This window comes from Pteropus medius, unplaced genomic scaffold (assembly GCF_902729225.1).
Source record: "Pteropus medius unplaced genomic scaffold, Ma_sr-lr_union100, whole genome shotgun sequence".
Taxonomy (NCBI): domain Eukaryota; kingdom Metazoa; phylum Chordata; class Mammalia; order Chiroptera; family Pteropodidae; genus Pteropus; species Pteropus medius.
Window position 1 is genome coordinate 498,810 of NW_024349225.1, and position 18,765 is coordinate 517,574.

The following is an 18,765-nucleotide window of genomic DNA, read 5'->3' on the forward strand; positions in this document are numbered from 1 at the left end:
AGATCCACATATCTGCATTTCTTTTGTGCAGAAAGAAATAGGTCTAAAGAATAACTTTATCTGAGAGAAGTTCTGCAAAAACACTAAAAACTTTCTTGTTGGTAGGACTCTATTTATCGTTGGCAAAAATATCGTTCGAGCTCCTGCTGAGTGAGTGTGCAAGGAGTGATGCTAGTCCTGGGTCATAAATTCGTACTGATACTGTCTGTCCTCAGGATGCTGCGATCTAACTACAAAGGCAGAGAGTGGGCGGGGCGTGGGCAGGGCGTGCGCAGGTGTAGGCAGAGAGCCCCGGCGCCTTTTACATGTGCTGATGGAGCCATGCTGATGATGTCCCGCTATGAGTCCTGTGCCCTCTGACCTTCTTTTGGAATAATTGGAAAACTGAATTGAATTGCATTCATTTATACCAAGAAAGTGGGCACCTATAATCCTTTCTGGAACTAGGCCATACCTTCCTATAGAGGGCAACCCACATAACAGGGATCCCCAAAGGGACATGCGTATAAACACTCTGAGGCCCTACAAGGGAGCCTTTGAAAGCAAGGGGGGGCTTTGTTTCATCACATTGTCTCTGTTTCAGGATCATGAGGAAAACTTGTGTCCTGAGTACCCAGTGTCTTGTCCCAACAAGTGTTTGCAGATTATTTCAAGAACTGAGGTAATTTACATAAAATTTCTCTCAGTAGATTTTATTTATGTAAGATAAAATTTTAGTAATCAGGATGGAGCGTATCTGATAAAATCACATAGGCAGAGGCCCAAGACTTACATGACACCCATGATAACCATGCTTCTGTCTTCCCTTTTCCCTGAGAATTCTTCTCAGTTTTCACCATAGTGCTCCCTCCTCCAGGCCTTAGCATGGCCTCTTCCTTCTGTTCTCACCCTTCTTCCCAAGCCCCCCTTGGCTCCCTGCTGGCTGCAGTTACGCCAGGCAATCGGAGAATCCGTGATGAATTTCTGTAGCATGAAGCTGTCCATTTTGCAGGTCGATGAACACCTTGCTGTGTGTCCTGAAGCGAAACAAGACTGTCCTTTTAAGCACTATGGCTGTACTGTAAAGGTATGGAGTGCCTTTTTGTTTCTGCCTCTACATTCTACTGTACTGTTCATTAGGCGAGCTCCTTGTACTCTTTGATTCCATCCAAGATGCAAAAGGACACTCATGAGAACTTTAAGACTGGCAATTGTATTCATCAGGTTTCTTCAGAGAAACAGAACCAACAGGAGATATATAACTTATATGAATATAAATACAAATGTTATATATATTGAGATAGAGATAGGTATAAATACAGAGATAGAGATAGAGAGATAGATATATATAGAGAGAGAGATTTTAAGGAATTTGCTTATGCGATGGTAGGGGCTGGGAACTCTAAAATTTGCAGGCGAGGACAGCAATCTGGATATTCAGGCTGGCATCGATCTATTGTAGTCTTGAGAAGTGCTTCTCCTTCAGAAAACCTCAGTCTTTGTTCTTAAGGCCTCAGCTGGTTGGATGAGCCACCACCCCTCCCACCCCCCGCCCCCAGTTATAGAGGATAACCTGTTTTACTTAAAGTTGACTGATTTAAATGTTAATCACATCTACAAAATACCTTCATAGCAACATCTAAATGAGTTTTGACCAAACAACTGGGCACCATAGCCTAGCCAGTATGATACATAAAATTAACCATCACAGTGATTATTTCTAATTCTGACTCTACTGCCTCTACCAAGTTTTGGAAATTTCTGGAGTTTGGAATTGGAATTCATAATTCCAATAATTATGAATTTTGGTTTTATGGTATCCCTATCTATCCCCAAAGATTTTGAAACAAATTGAAGTCATGTTTTAAAATGTATTATGTTACCTATTAAATACCTTTGAAACTTTCAATATATTGTATAACATAAATTTTAAAAAATGAAAATAAAGTTTGATCTCTACCTCAGCCTTTTTTTCAGATTCCAGATAGATCAAAGTTTTAGCCATTAAAATATATAATGCTCTGTATTGTTTCACATTTTATGTAAATTTAAAATTACTCCAAAATAAAAAGTTTATTTAAAAAATTATAAATGTACTAGAAGAAAAGATGAGTGAATTATTTTATCCTTGAAATAAAAAAGGCCTTTCTTAGATGACAAACACAAAACCAGAAGCCACTTTTGATAAGTTTAACTGTAAATATTTCAAATTTCTATATGATTTATAAAAATACCATAAAGTCAAATGGCAAACCACAAATTGAAGGTATATCTACATCATATGACCAGACAAAAATCTATGAAAATAAAAAATAAATCCACACATTGACCTTGCACTTCTGCTAGGAATTTATCTCACAGATTTCCTTTCATAAGTATGCAGTGATTACACACGTATACACACATGCACACAAAGATATTTATATAGCAAAAAAACCCCACAAAAAACTAAAAACAAATTATAAGTCCATTAAAGTGCTGACTATATAATTATATATTCATATTTTGAAATACTTGCATCTGCTAAAAAGAATAAGGTACATATTTTTAAAAATTAAATATAGTATGATCTCATTATATTAAAAATGTATATATATCTTCACCGACTCTGATAGGTGAGACTAGGGAATGGGATGTGGTGATGGAGAGAACCATGCTTTTACTTTTCATACTACATTATACATCTTTCATTCTGTATCTACATAAGCATATATTTCTCTTATTTTAAAAACTTACTTGAAAAAATATGAGAAGTTTTAAAAAAAAAACAGGGAAGAGTCCATAAATTTATCACATACCAAACCAGTGATCATCTTTGCTATAAAAGGGATAGGGTTTACCTTTCTAGTATATGGAATACAGAATTACTTTCCAGCTTTGAAAGGAATCTTCTTTAGAGTTAGGCCCAAACTTCCAACTGGGCTGTATTCTAGAGCTGCCTTCAATAGCAGAGCTGAGGATGGGAGTTTTACTCTGGATCAGGAGCCAACCCTAAACAGAAGGGAGATTGATGATATAAATGTTTGCTTAGAAACCATGAATCACCCAGAAACCCTGCTATTTCTTTTATTAGTAATATAGGCGCTTTGCAATTATTGTTGCAAATGTATTATTTGATTTCAAGGGTGAGAAATTTGCATGGGCTGAAATCACAATTAGGTGGCATACCTTTGGCCAGTGATAGCAGGACGGTGATAGAAGGTATCCTAAAATGTGCTTGGTAGGAGGGAGAACTAACCCAGGCTTACAACTGATCTGGAGCCAACCCGCTGAGGAGACAGGTTTTATATGGGAAGAGTTGACAGGTAATATTATCCACTCTTAATCCACGGTCATATATTCCCAAGGCCAGGAAGGAAATCAGCATAGAGAATTTTGATAGTAGCCTGATTCTCTGTCTCTGTAAGTTTAAAATTGTCTCATGGGTACTGTAAAATCCCAAAGCAGGAAAAGGGAACTGGTAGAGCCATTTTTCCTGCAACCCACCTCAATATAAATAAGCAAAGTTGTTAAAGTTCCACTCTAGCAGAGAGTCCCACTGCCGCCCTCGTTCTGGGAGCCTTTCAACAACAACCCGACTTAACTTTTCTCTTCGTACCGGAGGATAAACGGGGGAAGCTGCAGCAGCACGAGCATTCGGCCTTGCGGGACCACATGCTTCTCGTTTTAGAAAAGAACTTCCAATTAGAAGAACAGGTAAATAAATATTCAAATATAAATGGAGGCAGCAGAATTGCTGAGATTTGCGATTGTTGGTATTCTTATATTCTCTCTTTCAGTGTGAGCTGACTGGTGGTAGATGTTTTTCTAAGTGGCCAGGCAGACGCATAGGACAAGTAGAACATTAGAAGTGGAAGGTGCCTTTGAGATTTTTGGGTCCATCCTCCTCATTCAACAGAGAAAGTAACTAAACTCAAAGAAATTTTGATGTGTTTGTAAATTATAAGTTGCAGGATTCAATCTCAAACCCATTCTCAGTCTCGTGCTATTCGAGAGATGCCACACTGCCTCTCTACAGCCTATCCCCACACCTTTTGGTTAATATTACCTGGCACCTGGTAGGTGCCTAGTAGGAGTTTGATGTTTCTAAATTAAATCAATATTACCATGAAACGATAATTGACCATCTGTTGTAGGCACTCTAGGTTTTATATATTTTGTCATTCCTGCCTTTGAGAAGCTTCACAATCTGATAAATGCCTATGTGTCTGTTTATTTCACTGAGTTGCTATTATCAAGTGCAATTATGTATGCAAATGCATGCCATGGTCCCTGGGGTATTCATAGTGGACCTCAATAAATGCTGATTCTGTTGCATAATTATTATAAAAGTTAATTATTTTGGTAGAACATCTCAGAGGGTCCTACTTTTCAAGCCCACCTAGGGAAGAAAACCATTCATTTGCAGAGAGGGAGTTGAATTTTCTACTGCAGATTAGTTTATGATGTCTGATTCCAGATTAAAGTAGATGTGTGAGTTCCAGGGTCAGAATCTGGAGAAAATTAGAAAGACTGATTAAACTGTAACTTTGGCAGAAGGCATGCCATGCTGCCTAGTAACCATTCCCAAGTTATTTCTGTATCAGTTGCTTCCCATCCATCAATTTATTCAAGAAATATCTTCCATATGTCAGGTACAATGTTAGTTGCTAGGGACACTGAGTTAAGGAAGACATAGCGTCTAACCTTGAAGAAGTCACAAAAATATAAACAGTAAAGTTGCCATGCCTCACGGGACGTGCTACGAGGGTGCCCCATGTCTGTGTTCAGAGGTTGTATCAGTTACTCCAGGGGAGCTGGGAAAAGACATTCAAGCTACATCGCAAAGGAAGAGAAGATCTGTCAGTTAAAATGTTGTGGAAAGAGGACATTCCACAAAGAGAAAGTTCGTGCCAAGGCAGAGAGGCGAGAGAGAAGCTGATGGTTGAAGGAAATGGGATTTTGGGGTGGAGAAACACACCTGAGTGTGAGGCAGGGACGGTGTAGATGGGTCTGTTTGATCCAGATTGCAACAGCCTTCCATGTAAGCTAACACGTTTTTGAACACTGTACATTCAATTTTTTTATTCACTCATATTCTGCCTTGTTTCAGAAAGGATTGGAAGGCCAAAGGTTTTAACTAATGTTGGTCAGTAATAGGGAGCTAATGGAGGCTTTTAATTGGAAAATATTTGGCCGGTTAATTGTTCGCTTAGTTTTAAAAAGTAAGACAGCTGGCAGGAGTGTGGAAGATGGATAGAAGGAGAGAAGAGAATGAGGACAGCAGGACCAGGCAGAAGGATGTTGTAGTAAACTAGGCAATGTTGTAGGAGAGGCAGGCAATTGATGACAGAGGACTCTGGTGCCAGACACCTAGGTTCAAGGACTGGCTCCACACTAGTCATATGAGTTTGGGCAAGCTACTTAACCTCTCTTCTCTGTTCCCCGATTTCCTCACTTGTAAAATGGGGTTGTGGTGAGAGTTAAGTGAGATAATATATTTAAGCTCTTAGCACAGTACCTGGCACATAAGCATTTTGGTATTTGTTGGAGGCAAGATGCCAGAGGAGGTGGTGGCGAGGGTGAAGGATAAGCAAGGCTGCGTCGGTGCGAATGGAGACGGGGCACCAGGAAGCACTCAGAGGCTGTGGCATGCCGTAAGCTCAGATGACAGGGAACGTGGTACTGTCATGCACTGAGACGGGCACTACGAGAATGGGAGGGAGCAGGTTAGGGGTGAGGGCGGGGAGAGGAGAGCTAGCTTCCGTCCAGGGAGCTGTCTGATGTGTAGGTGAAAGCCAGCTCTCGGGCTCTGAACAGAGGATTCTGGGGCCAGAGATCAGGGGACTGTGGGATCCATGCCAGCCCCGGCTCCCACAGGGCTTCCCTGCTGGCACTTGTGTGAGGGATAGAGAGGACCAGACAGGAAGCCGTTGTAGCAGTCCAGTTGGGAAGTAACGAAGGCCGAAACGAGTGCTGAAACAAGATGAGACGAAATGAGAAATGGATGTAAGAGTTGTTTCGTTTCGCTGTGTGTTAGGAGTTAAAGTTGGCAAGTATTGCTAATTGAGTGCATGCGAGGATGAGAGAAGAGTTGTCTGGAGTCACTCTTAGGTTTTTGGCAATTTTTCTCATGTAGGTCACAAATTCTGAGAGGGTACCATGTTCTGCCTACTGCTTCTTAGCTGGATGCTGGGCAGATTACTTAAACTCTCTGCCTCTGTCTTCTCATCTGTAAAATGGGACCGAGATTTATACCCAACTCATAGGGTTCTTTGAGGATAAAAGAGCTAATGAATATAAGAGTATGATAGACATGCAGCAAATTTCAGCTATTACTATTGAGACTGTGCACATAACATCTAATGTGGTATGGTGATCAGTACCCCGTGGTTGTTTGATAAGAATCTACAGAGTGAATGAAGAGAACCAGTTCAGTAAATTCAGTCAAATGACGTCACCATGATTGGATGAACCATCATTGTGGGTTAGGTATAGAAAAGGCTGACATGAAGTCTGTGGATAAGTTTGGTTTTTTTTTTTAACAAAGCACCTGTAAATATTTTCCTAGAATTATAGAGAAATCTACCTGTAAATGTTTTCCTAGAAATATAGTTTTTCTTGAAACACTCTTACCTGTGCTATTTTCCTAGAACTACATTTAGATTATTTTAATTTGTATGTATGCATTTAAATGACCTCATCCACATTCCTGTTATTAGATTTCTGACTTATATAAGAGCCTAGAACGAAAAGAAAGTAAAATCCAGCAGCTAGCAGAAACTGTAAAGAAATTCGAAAAGGAGTTCAAGCAGTTTGCACAGCTGTTTGGCAAAAATGGAAGCTTTCTCTCAAATATCCAGGTGAGAAATGGCCTTTCTTTTCATAGTCAAGATTTAGCCTCCAATTGGCAATGAGGGCATTTCTTATTATTTTTTCAATGGAAATAATTTCAAAAGCACAGAAAAACTACAAGAATAAGATAGTGTTCTCTACCCATACTGCCCCATTGTCAATATTTTGTCCTATTTGCTTCTTATTCAGTCTCTCAATCTCTCTCTCTCTCTCTCTCTCCCTCTCTCCTTCCCTCCTCCCTCTCTCTCTCTCTCCCTCCTCTCTTTCTCTCTCTCTCTCTCTCTCTCTCTCTACCCCACCTCCCTCCTCCCTCCCTCTCTCTCTCTCCACCCCCACCCTTCATTTCAGAATAAGCTGCATATATTAGGGCCCTTTACCCCTACATACTTCAATATGTATTTTGTAAGAATAAAGATCTTCTTTTACATAATCCCAGTACATTTAGCAATGTCAGTAAATTTAACATTGGTACAATACTTTTATATAATTTATAGCAGTTAAGGTTTTAATTAATGTTGGGCCAATATTCGTCACTTGATTTCAGATTAAAAACATCTGTATAGTTCTGCATTTTGTAGTCAACAAAGTTGAAACCATTAATTTCCTTGGGAAGAAAATGTTTTGCACATCACTGAAATAGAGCAAAAATTATTTTATAAACCACAAATGTTAAATAGCCATAAACAAATTCCTAATGAATAATGTCTTTATTGTGATTATAAAATTTATAGTGAAAGATTTCAAGACCTGTGGTATGGGCAATATTTTTTAAATTTGAATTATCCTTGAAAACACAGGACATATAGTTTCCGTACTTTGTCAGCATACGTGTGTGTACGTGCACGCACACCCACATGTACTTAGGGAAAAAATACGTCACGTTACTATCTCAATTCTGATCTTTTTCTCACACAATCAGCAGAGTTGAGGCAGCGAAGGCAGGGGTGGAGGAGAAATATAGCCACAGTTTTATTTAATCTCTTCCATCTAAAGAGCGATCGAAAGTTCAGGCCTCACCTAGGACACTTCTGTGCCACCTGTAGTGCTCAGGCCAGAACAGGTGGGCTGACTTCCAGTTTATTCTCTGATTTTTAGCAAAGCAGAAGTGAATCAAGTGAATAGCTTCTGAAAAGAGAAGGAAGGGAGAAGGCAAGAGGGAAAGACAACGTGAGAATAGAGATATGAAGATAGGGTAGAGAACCAAGGAAAGAGAAACCGAGGGAGAAGTAAAAATCCGCTGAAGTTCAGAGATTTAGAACAGAAGCTGGGATAGGGAGGAGGAAGAGAAAGATAGAGGTGGTTAACCTCTCGGTAATCCTCATTGCGTAGTTTTCATTAAGTGATGAAATGTGAAATGTTTGTGTTGAAAATTTTAATCTCAATGAATTACTAAGGTATTAATTCACTACAATATTAATATCCATTTTATACTAAAGGTTCTTGCCAGTCACATTGACAAGTCTGCCTGGCTAGAAGCTCAAGTACGTCAGTTATTACAAATGGCTAACCAGCAGCAAAATAAATTTGATCTGAGGACTTTGGTGGAAGCAATTGATACAGTGAAGCAGAAAATTACCCTGCTAGAAAGCAATGATCAAAGATTAGGTATGTCTAATGTTTTATATTTCTCTTTTGGTGACTCATTTGTCTGCATGAGTTCAGGAAACAAGCAAACACCTGGCCAAATGGAGAGTCGCAGCTTTCCAGGACAAAGAATGGTCGAGCCTGGTATCTGTGAAACAGAATTCTGGCTAGTCAGGCAAAAATGATGAACAGCCATGAGCTGGGGCTAGAAGAGTCAAAAAAACTCTTGATGGAAAAGGGCTAGGAAATTCCAAGGACAGGGAGTGATGGTTTTTAAAGAGTGGAAAATCATGAGAAAGCTAAGGGAGAGGTGCAGCAGGAACACTGTTAAAGACAGGCACACCTCGAAGACAGTGCCGGTTCAGTTCCAGACCACTGCGAAAAAGTGAATATCACAATGAAGAGAGTCACAGATTTTTTGGTTTCCCAGTGCATATGAAAGTTATGTCTATACTATCCTGTAGTCTATTAAGTGTGCAATATCATTGCATCTAAAAAAAAAAGTATGTACCTTAATTTTAAAAAATCTTCAGATTTAAAATAACTTTATTTTTATTTAATTTAAAAATAACTTTATTGCTAAGAAATGCTAACCATCATCTGAGCCTTCAGTGAGTCATAATCTTATGGCTGGTGAAAGGTCTTGCCCTGCTAACACCAAAGACCACGGATCATAGATCACCATGACAAATAGAGTGAAAAAGTTTGAAATATTGAAAGAATTACCAAAATGTGACACAGAGACACGAAGTGAGCAAATGCTGCTGGAAAAATGGCACCAATAGACTTGCTCAACATAGGGTTGTCACAACCTTCACTTTGTGAAAAACACAATGTGTGCAAAGCACTATAAAGTGAAGGGCAATAAAACAAGGTACGCCTGTGCCGAAGAAATATTAACGGGTTTGGCTGTTTAAAAGCATTCCGTTCAAAAACTGTGGAGACCACTAAGCTAACATACGCTAGTTGAATGCTCAGTGCGTCTTTACACTTGGGCAAACTTCACTTCAAAAGGACACATTTGGGTTTTCTTGGTGCCACTCTTGCCAAAACATGAGATTCACCGAGTTGATATTATTCATACGAATGGTCCATTGGTGGACGTTGAATTCAGTTCATCTTTAGGATGTCAGGATTTTATTGGTTCTCTTCAGATAACAAAACTTCACTTTGGGCAAACCTAAAGACAATTCTGAGGCCTACAGATCTGTTTTCTTCTTTGCAGTTGTTCTGGAAGGGGAGACAAACAAACATGATGCCCACATTAATATTCATAAAGCACAGCTGAATAAAAATGAAGAGCGATTTAAACTGCTAGAAGGCGCCTGCTATAATGGCAAGCTCATCTGGAAAGTGACAGACTACAAGATGAAGAAGAGGGAGGCACTGGACGGCCACACGGTATCCATCTTCAGCCAGCCTTTCTACACCAGCCGGTGTGGCTACCGGCTTTGCGCTAGAGCATATCTGAATGGGGACGGGTCTGGAAAGGGGACGCACCTGTCGCTGTACTTTGTGGTGATGCGAGGAGAGTTTGACTCACTGTTGCAGTGGCCATTCAGGCAGAGGGTGACCCTGATGCTTTTGGACCAGAGTGGCAAAAAAAACCACATTATGGAGACCTTCAAGGCTGACCCCAACAGCAGCAGCTTTAAAAGACCTGATGGCGAGATGAACATCGCCTCTGGCTGTCCCCGCTTCGTGGCTCACTCCACTTTGGAGAATGCCAAGAACACCTATGTTAAAGATGATACCATGTTCTTGAAAGTGGCTGTGGATTTAACGGACCTGGAGGATCTCTAGTCACTGTTTCTGGGATCATAAAGGACTTCTTGGGCCCAGAACCATGGAGGAGGAAACTTTTGATTATTATAGTGGCTGAATTTAAACCCAGGACACATTTGTATATAAGGCTTTTTGCCTTTAGTGTTTGAAGTCAGTTTAAAGCTTCCTAAGTGCCATCTTCTTTTTACATTTTTACTTGGTCCCAGTTTGGAACTTAAAACATTTAGGATATCCTCTCGTTATTTATATTTTTCTAGCTCTTGAAAGATGGTGAGTTTCCTCAAAGCAAGGTTTGGGGCACCTCTCTTCTACTGGTGCTTAGCATGGGGTCTCAGGGTAGGCACTGTGTTATGTAAATGTTAATGAGCACACAGACATAGAATTCCCAGTTGAAACGCTTTGGTACGTTATCATTTGGCCTGCTGATTCCAGACGTGACCATGAGCCTCCTGTTAGGGTAAGTTGTTCCAGATCACTGGATGGATGATATACTTACAAAGACAATATGTCCAGTTTGAACAGACTTTCTTTGGTCAAATGCTAAATTCTACACCTTTAAATATTTTCATGAAATCCACCAGTATTCAGCAAGCACAGTTTTGCAAAGCTGCATAATAATTGGCTAATAGATTTTCATTCTCTCTGCTGAAGTAAACCAGAAAGTACCTTATAGCATACATATAAGGATATATAAACATCCAGCTAAAGTTCAGATTTTATTAGGTTCAACCATGTAAAAAAACTATTTTCATGGGTCAAAAACAGCAAAATATTAATAGTTTCTAAAGTTTAACTTAATAAATGTATATATGTATATGTATACAAATAACTTAAAGGTATTTTGGTAATAATAGTAACGTGAGGATGGATAGAATTTAGCAGATGATGGAGAAAATGTCATAAATGGATAAGAGGAATTTAAAACCTAGGGAAGACACCATTATAAGTTCCTGTGGCGTCAGTACTCCCATTCAACCCTGAGTGCTAAAAACAATATCTATTATTTTTTAAGGAAATTTTGAATTCATAAATTGGTATGAAAACAGGCATTTACATGAACTTGTGGCTTTTCTTGTTAAAGTCCTAAGTACTTTGTGAACAGAAGTGATTACGATCTTATGCATCTATCTATATGGGCCTAAAGGTGTATGTACAAGTCGAGAAGAGTCCTTCTGACTCTTGATAAGCCTGAGCTTAACAAAAATACCTAGTTTACCTGAGCCCTAACTGATTGTTATACAACTGAGCATTACTCACACTTGGCCTGGCTCTCTTGAGCATGCAAGGACAAGTGCCATGGGCTGAGAGTCACTTAGTGCAGCTCACTCAGATGATGACCTGCACCTTACAACTTCTAAACAGTTAAGCTGAAAGAACAAGCATGATTTATACCAGTGGCTTCTGGAATAACTGGAACTTTCTTAATCTCTTTCGTGAAATATTTCAAGACGCTAAAGTCTCATAGGGCAGAGAAATAAGTTCACAGTGGAAATATACTAAAGAACTACACTGTAGCTGCTGGTGAATCCTGATATGGCTGACAGTCAACAAGTCACCTCAGACTAACTGAGGAAGCCTTTCTCCAGACCACACAGGTTGTTCTGCAGTGTTTGTTTTCAACATTTCTAATCAAGTCCAAGGTCACCCTTGAACTCTACAGGAGCGGAAGATCGTATTGTTGTAACTAGTTTTAAGTAATTGATGTGAAAAACATTTTAAAGTGAATTTCTCAAAATACCAGTTTTGTGTTTTAACCAACTTCTCTGCATAAAAAATGTAAGTCATGGCATGATTTGCTTAGAGTCGAGAGTTCCTTCATCATTGAATTAGTGTTCACAGAAGTACTCCTTTCCCACAAAGAGTTGTGATTTTTGTTTTAAAGAAGTGGTTCCACATAAACTATTTTTCTTCTTTTAGGATATGGTTATTTTTATTCCATATCAATAAAATTTACATTTTTATTTCCATTTTGTTTTGATTTTGCTTCGTAGTGAAAAGAAAACAATACACAGGTCATAAAGCGGGGGTTAACCTTGAGAAAGATATGTGCAGGATGAAAGGAGGGTGGGGAGGTGGGGTACGTGATAATGCACATTAACAGATCTGAATTCTGACCCCTGATCTCCAAATTTGATGTCTTCAGAGAAACAAGAAATAGTAATAGCCAAGTTCAATTCCCAGTGCCAATCTTGCTGCAAGTAAACAGGACAGAGAGCTACCGACCCTTTGTGTGGTCTCTTGGAAAGTCAGTCCACACTATTGACTACCTATTTTCTTTTAAAAAGTGGTCGGAGACATGGGTTTTAAACTTATTTCAGAATTCTGGCCTAGAGATAAAGCTTGATGGATACCCAATAGGGGCCCCAGGTGGTGAAATCACCTGAGACCACCACATTTTAGGGGAGGAGGAAGAGAAGCCTGCAAAGCATTCGGAGACAGAATGGTCAGAGGTAAGAGAAGTACAAGGGAGGTGGGAAGGGAGAGGAATGTCAGCAGGACCCAATGCCACCCTGTAAACAGCAGTCGCTCCCAGCATACCCCACAGTCGAATCTTGAACTCACTACCACTCCCATGCTGCTCCTTCCTCGATATCTCTTCTCCTGACCTTTGCCTTAAGTTGCAGACTCATATATCCAAGTACCTGCAGACCATCTAAAATTAGAAGTCCTACAAGTATTTTAAAATCCAGTTTGCCATAACTGAACTGGAAATCTTCCCACTCTCCCACTGCCAACCTGTGACTCCTCCCATTTATTCTACCCTAAGTTAATGACATCATCATCCAAGCCAGAAGTTTGGACACTATTCTAGATTCCTCCCCCACTGTCCCCATCCAATCACCGACCCAGTTCTGCTGATATGACCCCCAGATAATTTCTTTACATCATCCCTACTTACTATTTCTACTATATTCCTATCCTCAATGCCTACTACATCCTGCTGCAGACTACATTTTTTGCTACTCAATTCTTCTCTTTTTTCCTTTTACTTCTTTCAAACCCATCCTCACACCACCATCCAGTAATCTCTCTCAAATGAAAATCTGAGAATAACTCCCCACCCCACCCCCCTGGCTCCATCACCCATAGGACAAAACCCAGCCTCCTGGCGTGGTGTACAAGGCCTTGCATGCCTACCTGTGGCCCTCCAGCCTCATCTCCAGCCAGTTCTCCCACTTTGCACTTAGCAACAGCTCACCAAGCTGTTTGCCATTTGCACTTGTGCTACACTTCTAACTAGAATACTCTTCTCTACCCTCACCTTCTTCTTTGCTTGGTGAATTCTTGCCCTTTAAGATTCTGCTTTGGCCTCACCTCCTCCATGAGGCATTCTCAAACTACTTCTACTCACTGTACACCCCACCCCACCCTTCACTAGGCCAAGAGCACCTGCTCTCTGCTATATACTTCCTTGTCTACACCTCAATTGCTGGACTTTTCTTTTTTTCCAGAAAACAAGTGTTGATTGACTTGTATTTGTCACACTTTATGTTAGGTGCAAACAGAGCAAATACTGTCCCTGTCCTCATAAAACTTATAATCTAGAGGTCAACCACAAGTAGTGAACCGAAGTGATCAATGTATAAATGTTCCCAGTCTCCTCCGTCTGACAAAGACTTTGCCTGTCGATTTCCACCCTCCACCACCAAAAATGTCACTCTCAGACCACTTCTGATTGTGATGCAAAATAAGAAAATAGACAGAAAACATTTCTAAAGAGAGCCCTAGGGGCAAAATTTATGAAGAAAAAGTTACACCAATCCACACAGAATTAAGGAGAATTAAAAAGGGAATATGGATTTACAGGAACTGTTGGGAATTGTGACTTGGAACCCCTTCGATGCTTTTTTAATTCCAAGAGACCATTAAAGACTAAAGTACTTTTACAAAGAACTTTTGGCTGTTTGAATTACACTTGTTTGAATGAAACTCCATGTGGAGACTAGACTCTGGCTCCAGCACTAATAAGGCACTTGAACAAATAAGTATATAATTGCATAAGTTATGAGAAATGTCTTGAAGGAAATGACAGAGAACAGTGGAAGAATAATAGGGCCAGGCTAGGGAAAATGTGTGTATATTTAGGGCTGTCAGGGAAGGCCTTTATGTTGAAGTAATATGATATTTAGTGTTCATGTAACATGTTTTGTGAACGCCCAGTGCTCTTGAACGCCCTTTTAATATCTGAGGAATTTCCTGTGAGAAAACTTGCCTTCCTGACCTGCTGTGCAGCACAGGCATGTGACCTAGGCCCCACCAATCAGGCATAGCCGTGCAAAACTTCAACTTGAAAGATGAAGTTAGAAAGATTCAACTTTTTTTTGCAAGAAAAATTTGCAAGATAAAAGGAAGGAATATGCCAAAGTCTGGCTACCTGGTGGTGAAGGGGCGGAAGCACTATAGGCAGAGCTTCTGGCACCCCCACCCTTATTTTCACAGACCGTGTTTCTAGAAGTTGTGGTTTTGGCTTCCAGCTGTGGTGGCAGCAGTGGATTTTCACTAGAGCACGGGCTGTGCCGCTCCCACATCAGGCCTCTGGTCTTCTTGGAGATTCTGTGGGCTACACATATTAATAAAATCTCTTTTTCAGCCAGAACAGATTCTGCTATTTGTTACTAAGAACCTGTCTGAGTAGAGCTGAGACCTGAAAGATGAGCTAGTCATTGGATGAGCAAGTGGGAGGAGATTTGGGGCAGAGGGCACTGAGGAATACAGTCGTGTGCACCTAACAACATTTTAGTCAACCACGCATGTATGAGGGTGACCGTAAGAGTATAATGGAGCCAAAACATTCCTGTCACCTAGTGATGTCATGAAGTTACAGTGCAATGCATTACTCCCATGGTTTGCGGTGATGCCGATGTAAACAAACCTACTGTGCTGCCAGGTGTACAGAAGTATAGCATATACAATTATATGGAGTACATAATACATGATAATGATAATAAATGACTGCTACTGGTTCATATACTTACTATACTACATGCTTTATCATTATTTTAGGTTATACACTTTCTACTTATTTAAAAAAAAAAGGCTTGCTATAGAACAGAATGCTGGGTTATGCTGACAGCAGCCACATACATCTCGTGTTTTATACAGTACTGATTACATCATTTTTGCTTGTGCTTGATTTAATCTCGTGTTTTGTACAGTAACAAGCTATACAGGCTTGTAGCTTAAGAGCAATAGTCTATATACCATATAGCCTAGGAGTGTGGTAGGCTGTACCACCTAGGTTTGTGTAAATGCACTCTATGATGTTTGCACAATGACAGAATTGCCTAATGACGCATAATGTATTCTGGTTATTAAGTGGTGTATGACTGTAAAAGAGTTGGTTTAGGAACTGAGAAGAGGCCAGGGTGGTGAGAGTCCATTAGAAAAGAGGAGAGTGGCACTCGATGAAGTTAGAAAAGAAGGCAAGGCACAGAAGCTAGTGCTGAAGTCACAGCGAGGACTTTGTGGTTTAAGTAAAGTGTAATTAAAGTGGACAAGCTTTTAGCGGGGGAACGCATGCTCTGACTAATGTATTCTAAAAAAATTGCTTAGTGTGAAGAATAGATAAGAAAGGGACTAGAGAGGACATGGGAAGAGTATTAAGGTTACATCACACTGCAAATGTGTTTACATGGCTGTGCCCTTACTAGCTAATAAACTCCTTAAAGCCAAAAAACCATGTCTCATTCTGTTGCAGAAAAGTTACAAAAATCTGACCAGTGGAGAAACCCAAGCAGCACTCAGAAAGTTGGAAAACAGGTTTATTACGCAGGCGGTCCCAGAGGAGCCCCGCCACCAGCTCATTTTCAACATTCCGTATATAGATCTTATTTGGCACGGGCTGATTGGTTAATTTGTCCTCAGATGGTTACAAAGCGCTTGAGTTGCTATGGGTTGTAGGCAGTTACAAAGAGTTGCAAGGCACGAGAGTTGCTAGGGGGTACAGGCAGCTACATTTGTTGCTTAGAACAAACAAAAGGGAAGATGAGTCTTTAGTTAATTTCTAGTAGGCCTAGGCAGCAAGCATATTTACAGAAGCAGAACAAAGAGTTGATTAGCCTTTTGAGTGAAAATTCTTCTTCAAGTGCATAGAAGGTGTCCAGTGTATTAAACTGAACTCTGTGTGTATATATATATATATATATATATATATATATATATATAAAATAATGCAGTGAATCTTTATAATAAATCTGCTAGGCAGGTTTTATGCCTATTTAATAGATGAAAAAAACTGGTCATTAGAGAGATGTACGTGCTATGTGTAGGCACTGTCCTAAGAAATTGACACAATAACTGTATATTAACGCACTAATCCTCACAATTTTCTTGAGTTATATGCTATTTTATCCCTGTTTTACAGATGAAGCAATTGAGGCACAGAGAGGTTATGTAATAAGCTCTAGGTTACACAGCTAATAAGTGGTAAAGCCAGAATTTGAATCCAGGCAGTCTGGCTTCAAAGGCTCCACTCCTAACCACTATGTAAGACTGCCTCACATGGGTACTGATTAACTCTACATGTTTATGCTAAAATATGAATTTAAATGAGTTAAAATATATTAGCAACCACTAGAATAAAAATTGAATGTATAACTTTCAGACCACTAGAAAAAAAAAAACCTGGGAAAAGAAACTTTATCAAACCGAAGACAGAAAACAAGAGGCATAAGACATAGAAAAACAAGTTAGAATTAAATCCAAACACATAATTATGAATAAATTAAATTTTACTATTAAAAAAAGAAATCTAATGTGGGGGGGGCATATATAACACGGGACGTCACTTGTAAAATTCTTAATCTTTTAATCAGGAAATGATAAGGGACATCTCTTGCAGAGTTCTTAATCTTTTTAGTAAACCTAGTTTTCTTCCCTTCTTTCTTTGGGAAAATGGCCCACCCCCTCAAATCCCGCTCTGAAAGTGGTGACTCAGATCCTCTGGTTATTGATAAGGGTCATCAGCCCATTGTTAGCAGAAATAGTGTTAAGCCAGGCAGAGCCCTTAAGAGTCTGAGAGGGGCGGGGACTTTAGACCAAAGGTCTTTTTTACTCTTTAAGAAATATATTAACCAGGCCTGTTTCCCTTTACTTGCTTAATAGGCAAATCAATAATAGAAATTAGTAGATATATGATTTAAATAACAAGTTTATACCTTCTTTTCCTTGTCTAGGGACTGAGGTGGCACTTCAGCAGGAAACCCAAGACCCTACCCTGACTGAGGCAGAAAGGGAAAGAGCTCCATGAAACCCCAATAGGCAGGGACAAGGGCCCTTCTCAGCAGGAAGCAGATACGGAAGAGACCTCCCATCCCTCAACATCCATACTACTAATAAGTGGGTTCATGGCTCTTAGAAAAGAAGCAGGAAAGTTAGGTGGTTTCGGGTCTGCCTGCAAAGACAACGAGGTCATTTTATCCTAGAAGGGGTCTGCCCTAATCTGCCCACTGTTAAGCAAGCCAGATGGCATGTTTTAAACTCATACAAAGAAAAGTAAACAGAGAATTAAGTACCATTTTAAGCCAGTCACTCGCACCTGAGCAGTGAAGACCCCAACAACCTTCAACTCACCTGAGCCTCATTATACATTATAATATGATGCATATACCCAGAAGTTCATTAATATCATTATAATAGACTGAATTTTGGGAATGAACATGCTCAGAAAGCAAAATGATGACTTACTGAGTCCTGTCAATCTTAGTTGTCAATCAAGGAAGCCACCGAAGAAAAGTAACCACCCACAGCAAATAGGGATAAAAATCCCAAAGGCTTTGTTACCAGGCTTTTGAGCCATGCTCCTCTTGCTCCGGCCCGCTTCCACATCTGGAAGTGTACTTCCCCTTCTAATAAAGCTTTTCTTTTCTACTGTATTTTGGTGTCTTGCTCGATTCTTTGCTCGAGACATCAAGAACCTGGACAACGTGGCTGGAGAGGATCCCCACTGTCCGGTAACACATATATATGTTTATCAAATACATATCTAAAATAAAACAGAACTAATAACTCCATTTCTAGGTATATATTCAGAGATACTCTTGCACATGAGTACTAGGAGACACATTCAAGAAAGTTTACTACCAGCATTGTTTATGAAAGCAAATAAAAACCTGGGAAAAACAAAAAGGATGGCATGGAAGTAGAGCAACAGAAACTCCAGTAAAAGCACTGAAGAACGATTTTACAATATCGAATTTAAATTGTGTAAACCCTTTCACCTTGCAATTCCATTTGTAGACATATGCTTAAAAATTCTTGCCTATGCGCAATATGATGTGTACAAGAATGCCCATTAACTCGTGTTATAATGGCAAAAATCAGAAATTGTTAAATTACTAAATTACTAGGAACGGGAGAATAGATAAATTGCTTTATAATCAGACAATCAAATTCTATTCAGCAGTTACAATGAAAAAGCTAGAACTACATGAATCGACATGGATACTTTCATAAACATAATTTGGGGCGATAAAAGCATGTTAAACGATGGTGTCATTTATGAAGTTTAAAAACATACAAAACAATATGTTACTTATATAGCTGCATATTTATGTAGCATGTATAAAAGCTTTCGTGGGAATA

General features: G+C 39.6%; 1 protein-coding gene and 1 long non-coding RNA gene across 7 annotated transcripts in view; one reads left to right on the forward strand and one right to left on the reverse strand.

Moving 5' to 3' along the window:
• The window catches only part of TRAF5 (TNF receptor associated factor 5), a 42,260-nt gene extending 30,162 nt beyond the window's left edge, over positions 1-12,098 (forward strand). For 2 of the 4 annotated variants that reach the window (XM_039881135.1, XM_039881136.1), the window contains exons 6-11: positions 584-661; positions 992-1,066; positions 3,583-3,675; positions 6,681-6,821; positions 8,250-8,418; positions 9,623-12,098. In XM_039881135.1, coding sequence (XP_039737069.1) covers positions 584-661; positions 992-1,066; positions 3,583-3,675; positions 6,681-6,821; positions 8,250-8,418; positions 9,623-10,200 — 1,134 coding nt within the window. In that variant the 3' untranslated portion in view covers positions 10,201-12,098. The remainder of the gene's footprint in view (positions 1-583; positions 662-991; positions 1,067-3,582; positions 3,676-6,680; positions 6,822-8,249; positions 8,419-9,622) is intronic. The other 2 variants (XM_039881138.1, XM_039881139.1) reach the window with 2 other exon arrangements.
• Positions 271-18,765, reverse strand: part of LOC120617507 (uncharacterized) — a 28,687-nt gene continuing 10,192 nt past the window's right edge. Inside the window, exons 3-5 of one of the 3 annotated variants that reach the window (XR_005656932.1) lie at positions 14,558-14,743; positions 2,820-2,970; positions 271-1,207 (exon numbers count right to left, since the gene is read on the reverse strand). This is a non-coding gene — a long non-coding RNA (uncharacterized LOC120617507). The remainder of the gene's footprint in view (positions 1,208-2,819; positions 2,971-14,557; positions 14,744-18,765) is intronic. The other 2 variants (XR_005656930.1, XR_005656931.1) reach the window with 2 other exon arrangements.